The sequence below is a fragment of the Felis catus genome, chromosome A1, assembly GCF_018350175.1.
Source record: "Felis catus isolate Fca126 chromosome A1, F.catus_Fca126_mat1.0, whole genome shotgun sequence".
In the NCBI taxonomy this organism is placed as follows: Eukaryota; Metazoa; Chordata; class Mammalia; order Carnivora; family Felidae; genus Felis; species Felis catus.
Window position 1 is genome coordinate 89,985,217 of NC_058368.1, and position 6,000 is coordinate 89,991,216.

Sequence of the window (6,000 nt, forward strand, 5' to 3'; positions counted from 1 at the left end):
CAACCTACACCAGGCTCCATCTGGGATGGTCCATTCGTTCCTCATGAGCGTCTTCTGAGAGGCTGGCAGTTATTGTCCACATTTCACCTAGGAGGGAACTGGACCCCCAAAGGTTCATCTTGCTCAGGAGGGAGTGATTGGTCTGAGATTCAAACTCAGGTCCATGTGGCCTTGGGTTATTTCCACGACCACAAGCAGACTGTGCGGGAGGATTCAGGCCGATGAGAATTGCGGGGCAGGCTCTCTGTGGAGTTTCCCTGTTACCCCTCAAACTTCCAAGGGGATGCAGAGATCCTGAAGGATCTTCCAAGGGGATGCAGAGATCCTGAAGACCCTGCTTTTGTCAAACTTTTAACTGGCTGTTTTGTCCCACTGCGGCAGTAAAGAGCCAAACCTGAGTAAGAGGGCTGGGTAAGGGGCAGGTTCCAGGACCACAGAGCCACAGAGAGGGTGAGACAGAGCTGTCCAGGGGGCTGAGCCTACACTCACTGTCTGCTTGCTGCTTGTGGATGGGACTGCCCAACCAAAGAAAACGGGAGACAGGGTCACAGGTGAGGCAGCCATTGGTACCCGGGTAAGGGCATCCTTCCTGACCCAGCTTGGCTCCCCTCCTCTTAGTAAGGAGCAGGTCGCTGCAGGGGGCTGGGTGGAGTACACTTTCAACTCCCCCCATGCCTCTGCCGCCTGGTGCAGGGGGTCAGGGGGGCTCAGCTGCAGTGCCCCCAGCGCGCTGCTGAAAGATGCGTATTCAACTGCAGCTCCCAGTCAGTCTTGGGGGGAAAGAAAGAAGCTTTGACGCTGCTCCTGGCACACATCAATGGTCCCTCTGTGGTCTCCTGGGGGCCAGCACTCCAGCTGTCTGTGGCATTCAGGGCGGAGTCACCCACACTCCTGACAGTGTCCTGCACCCCCCCCCAAATAAATAGTTCTAGGGGAGCTGAGAAATATTTTACTAGACACTCAGCAGTTCAGTGACGTAGGTTTAATGGGAACTGAATAGAAACGGATCTCCTGAACATAGGGGGAAATTCTAGTAACGGCCTGATGTGTGTGATTTTGCCTCATAAGTAAATTGGAGCATGCCTTTGGAAGTTATTAATGGTCTAGATTCGGGGGGATGATCTATCGGATAATTGAAGAAAGGTATTTCTAGATAGAATACAGTGCCATCATTACAATTTATAAATGTGGGGAGGCCACGGGTTAGTCACACAGCAGAAGGGAGAGCCAGATCGACATTGACTTGTCTATCCAAGGGTGGTGGCTGTGCTGGGGGCTGGTCTGGGGGGCACAGGCTGCGTGCTGGGCCTTGTGCATGCTCTGGACAGCAGCCAACCCTCTCCCTTGGGCCTGGCATTGCCAGCAGCCCTCAGTGCTGTTGACCACCTAATGCATTCATCCGCCTTGCAGCCCTCAGCTCCCTGCCTTCTGGATTCATCCCTCCCACAGCTCCCCTTCCTCCCCTCTCTGACTGATCTGCTCCAGCCCCCTGTCTGTCCAGTGTCACACTGACCCCGCCTTGTGTTTCCCTAGAAAATTAAAGAGATAACCTACATGCACTCAGAAGGCATCCTGGCGGGGGAGCTGAAGCACGGACCCTTGGCACTGATTGACAAGCAGATGCCCGTCATCATGGTCATCATGAAGGACCCTTGCTTTGCCAAATGCCAGAATGCCCTGCAGCAGGTCACAGCCCGCCAGGTGAGAGCTCTCAGCTGGGCCAGGGTCCCCTTCTCTCCTGTCCTCTCCCACACAAGCCCACCTCACCCACTGTCGGCCAGCACTGGTTATGAGCAGCCCTACCACGGAGCAGGTGTGATCACGTGCTCTCTCCTAGGCCCCCTCCTGAGGGGCACACACATTCAGAAATGACTGGCCAGCCTGTGGCCACGTGCACAATGGCTCTTCAGTGAGACCTTGTGACCCAGACTGCCCCGAGCTGCCCCAGATTCCAGGCGTGGAGCTGCCCTGAGATGGGAGTGCAAAGCCCCCACAGATCCATCCTGGGAGGGCTCATGAAGTTATAGGGAGGTGAAGTCCAACAATGCCCTTGAGCCAGTGGCCGCCATGTCTGGCTCGGCACAGTGGCCAGAGAGAAGGTATAAAACACAAATCACTTCACTGCCTTGCTTGAAACCTCCCGGTGGCTTCCCATAAAACAAGAGTGACCACAAGCCGGCATTATGTGGCCCCTTCCTTCTGTGTCCCAAGCTGAAGGAGCCCAGCTGATTTCTGCCTCTGAACCTCTGCTCTGGCTATTCCCTCTGCCCTGAATGTGCTTCCCACCTCTTTCAGAGAATTGGCCTGTGGTTATTCACGTCTTAGTCCAAACATCCCCTTTTAAGAGAGGGCTTCCCAGACCTCACCAGTGTCTCCCAATCACATTACCATGTTTTATTGCCTTTCTGGCATTCATCTGGAATTCATCGTTACTCATTGGTTGGCTTGTTTACATTTTTATTTTCTACCACTCAGCTAGGAGTCCCCTCAGAGTGAGGAGTGGGCATGCCCTGCCCTTGGCAAGGCACATGGAAGCCACTCAACAAATGGGTGCTGGATGAATGGCTCAGAATGGCAGTCATCCTACCACGGAAGGGAGAGGAACTCACCAAACAGCGTCAAACACCTTGCCCCTCACACTGGTCGTGCACATCACCTCACACATAATTCCACCAAAGCAAAAGAGGACTGTTATCCCCTCAATAAGACTGACCTCAGAAACTGCTGGTATGTGAGGGGTTGCTGCTTTCAGAGACCACCTGCCCATTGTGATCCTATTTTCCGGCTCTAGGGTCGGCCGATCATACTGTGCTCCAGGGACGACACTGAGAGTTCCAAGTTTGCGTATAAAACGATCGAGCTGCCCCACACAGTGGACTGCCTCCAGGGTATCCTGAGTGTGATTCCGCTGCAGCTCCTGTCCTTCCACCTGGCTGTTCTCCGAGGATATGACGTATGTCTAAAATCGCACCGAATCCCCCAGAGGGGAAAAGCATAACCCCAGAGTCTGACTCTGTTCTTTTTTTTTTTTTTTTTAAGTTTATTTACTTATTTTGAGAGAGGGACAGGGGATCCCAAGCCGGCTCCACAAAGCCCGACATGGGGCTGTGAGATCCTGACCTGAGCCAAAATCAACAGTCAGACCCTTAACCACCTGAGCCACCCAGGCGCTCCTGATTTTGTTCTTAAATGCTTATTTGGTGTAAATATTCATAGGAAAGGTAATTTCATTTAAAACAACTCTGTTTTTAAAGTAACTTCTATCCCTTGAAAACAATTTGGGACTGCAAGATTACGAAGACCATATCATTAAACTCATCACTCAGAGAGGCAATGTTAATTAGCAAATTTAATCATTTATTCCAGTCTTTTCCTTGTGCATGTGGATTTTTTAACATTTTTGACAGTATATCAAGGATGACATTTTACACTTTCCTTTTGAGTGTATTTACAAGTATTTTCTTACATCATGAGTTTCATGTAAGCAACATTTAATCATTGCACAATATCCCAACATAGTCTTATAACATGGATTATAACAATGACTTAGCCGGTCTTCTATTATTTAAACTGTTGCTGATTTGGGAGAATATCTGCATAAATCACAATTGCAGTGAACATCTTTGCATGTACATCTTCCTCCCACATTTAAGATATCTCCTCAGTCTAGCAAATGATTCAACATTTTGAGACTCCTTTTTTAAATTTTTTTTTAATGTTTCTTTTTGAAAGAGAGAAAGAGAGAGTGCAATCCAAGGAGGGGCAGGGAGAGAGAGGGAGACATAGAATCTGAAGCAGGCTCCAGGCTCTGAGCTGTCAGCACAGAGCCCAACTCAGGGCTCGAACTCACAGACCATGAGATCATGACCTGAGCCGAAGTCAGATGCTTAACCGACTGAGCCACCCAGGTGCCCCTTGAGACTCCAAACATATATCATCAATTTATGTTCCAGAAAAGAACCACCAACAAGTATGGAAGAACCTACAATTCACTGCATATGGAAATAGTTTTATTACAATTGTATTTTGAGAAGCTTTTGAAGATACATAACCTTACAGAAAACAATGTAACAAGTACCTGGTGGTATACAAATGCAGAACTGCCACGGCTAACATTTTGCCTATTTGTTTCTCTTTTAAAAACAAGAGCCAAATAAGGGTGCCTGGGTGGCACAGTCGGTTAAGCATCCACTTCGGCTCAGGTCATGATCTCACGGTTCATGGGTTTGAGCCCCGCATCAGGCTCTGTGCTGACAGCTCAGAGCCTGGAGCCTGCTTCGGATTCTGTGTCTCCCTTTCTTTCTGCCCCTCCCTCACTCATGTTCTTTCTCTCTCTCTGTCTCTCTGTCTCTCTCTGTCTCTCAAAATGAAATAAACATTAAAAAAATTAAAATTAAAATAACTAAGCAATATAAGACACTGCAGATAAAGTTGAAGCCTACCATATCAACCATCTCCCGTCACATTTTCCTCTCAGCCCCCACCCTGAACTAATGAGCCTCATGGATTTAGTGTGTCTCCTTCCAAGAAACGTGAACAGGACAAGCTGAGTTAGCATTTTAATAGCATGCATCATATCCTTTTAATAGGGTTAACACAGCATGACACATGTCAGGTGCACAATAAATGTATATTGAATGAACTAAACCTTCTATAGTTGAGTGAAGTTCCTGGAGTAAGGAATGCTTCCAAGATGCAGGTCTCCAGGGGCTCATGGTCAAAGGTGACCGGGAACACCCATCACCTCGTCTTCAAGTACCCCGATAATAGGCTTTATAATACAGCAGGTTGCTGGGATCTGTGGGCTCCTGAGCAGCTCCTTTCTATGTATCGTTGCAGGTCGACTTCCCCAGAAATCTGGCCAAGTCTGTAACAGTGGAATAGAGAACAAGAGCCCGAGAAGGCCATCACCACCTGCAGTGTGGTTCAAGGTCTGTCCCGGTGACATCAAGTGAGAAGAACAGCAGGCGTTCTGTGTGTTCCAAGTAGATCCCAGTAGAACTTGACAAGCTTTCACGTGCCTTGTACCCAAGTGCTTTGCTCACAGCAGATACTGTTTCTCTGTGTCCTGAAGTCGCCAGAGGAGAAGGGAATCATTGTTTACACATGGGGATCAGAGCGGACTTTTCCACTACTGTGCAATAGAGACACAGCTCTCTTCAGAGTAACTGTGAACCTTTTTGTAACCAACGCTAGTTAGTTTTGAAAGACAAAATATTTATAATGATGATTGTATAGCTTTTAAGTTATTTTTCTAGTATGTGGCTTTCTGTAGCCAACGTAATGCCCAGACCATGCACCCCAGCCTCCTGGCAGAGGGCATTCATCTCAGATTTGAGCACAAGGCATTGCCTCCCTGCACTCCTCTCTCCTCTCCTGCCCTCTCTTGGCTGCCCCTGAATCCCAGTCCCCTGACATCAGGGAAGCCCTCCCACCATTTCCCTGTGCCTCCTGTAAATCCTTTCAAAATCTCAATGTCCTTTGACAGAGTCTTCTCCTATAAATCCCTCTGACTCTCCAACTTCTGTTAAATTTGATCATGGTTCTTTTTAAGCCCAGGCAGCATTTTTGGTCCCTGCTTCTACCTATAGTAAAACAGCTTGAAATATCCCATGCAAGAAAGTAGTTTTCAAGTGGGCTATCTTGCCCTCTGTTTAAAAGCGTGCACAATCAAGATACTATGCAATTTTAAGACAATAAAGACAGTACAATTCTTTTTTGGCTTGTGCATTTGGATTTTTGTTATTCTCATTCTTTTTGTGTACTTGGATTGTGAGGGCTTCTCAAAACAGGAACTCAGCAGTGTCTGGTGGGAGTGAACCCCGTTTCTCTTTCTTTCTTTCTTTCTTTCTTTCTTTCTTTCTTGCTTTTGAAGTTTATTTATTTTGAGAAAAAGAGAAAGCATGAGTAGGGGAGGGGCAGAGAGAGAGGAGAGAGAGAGAATCTCAAGCAGGCTCTGCACTGTCAGTGCAGAGCCCGATTTAGGGCTCGAACCCATGA

General features: G+C 48.1%; 1 protein-coding gene across 2 annotated transcripts in view; it reads left to right on the forward strand.

Moving 5' to 3' along the window:
- Window positions 1–5,716, forward strand: part of GFPT2 (glutamine-fructose-6-phosphate transaminase 2) — a 48,386-nt gene extending 42,670 nt beyond the window's left edge. For both annotated transcript variants that reach the window (XM_006927503.4, XM_045057118.1), the window contains 3 exons: window positions 1,534–1,701; window positions 2,792–2,953; window positions 4,840–5,716. In XM_006927503.4, coding sequence (XP_006927565.1) covers window positions 1,534–1,701; window positions 2,792–2,953; window positions 4,840–4,884 — 375 coding nt within the window. In that variant the 3' untranslated portion in view covers window positions 4,885–5,716. The remainder of the gene's footprint in view (window positions 1–1,533; window positions 1,702–2,791; window positions 2,954–4,839) is intronic.
- Window positions 5,717–6,000: the final 284 nt, after the last annotated feature.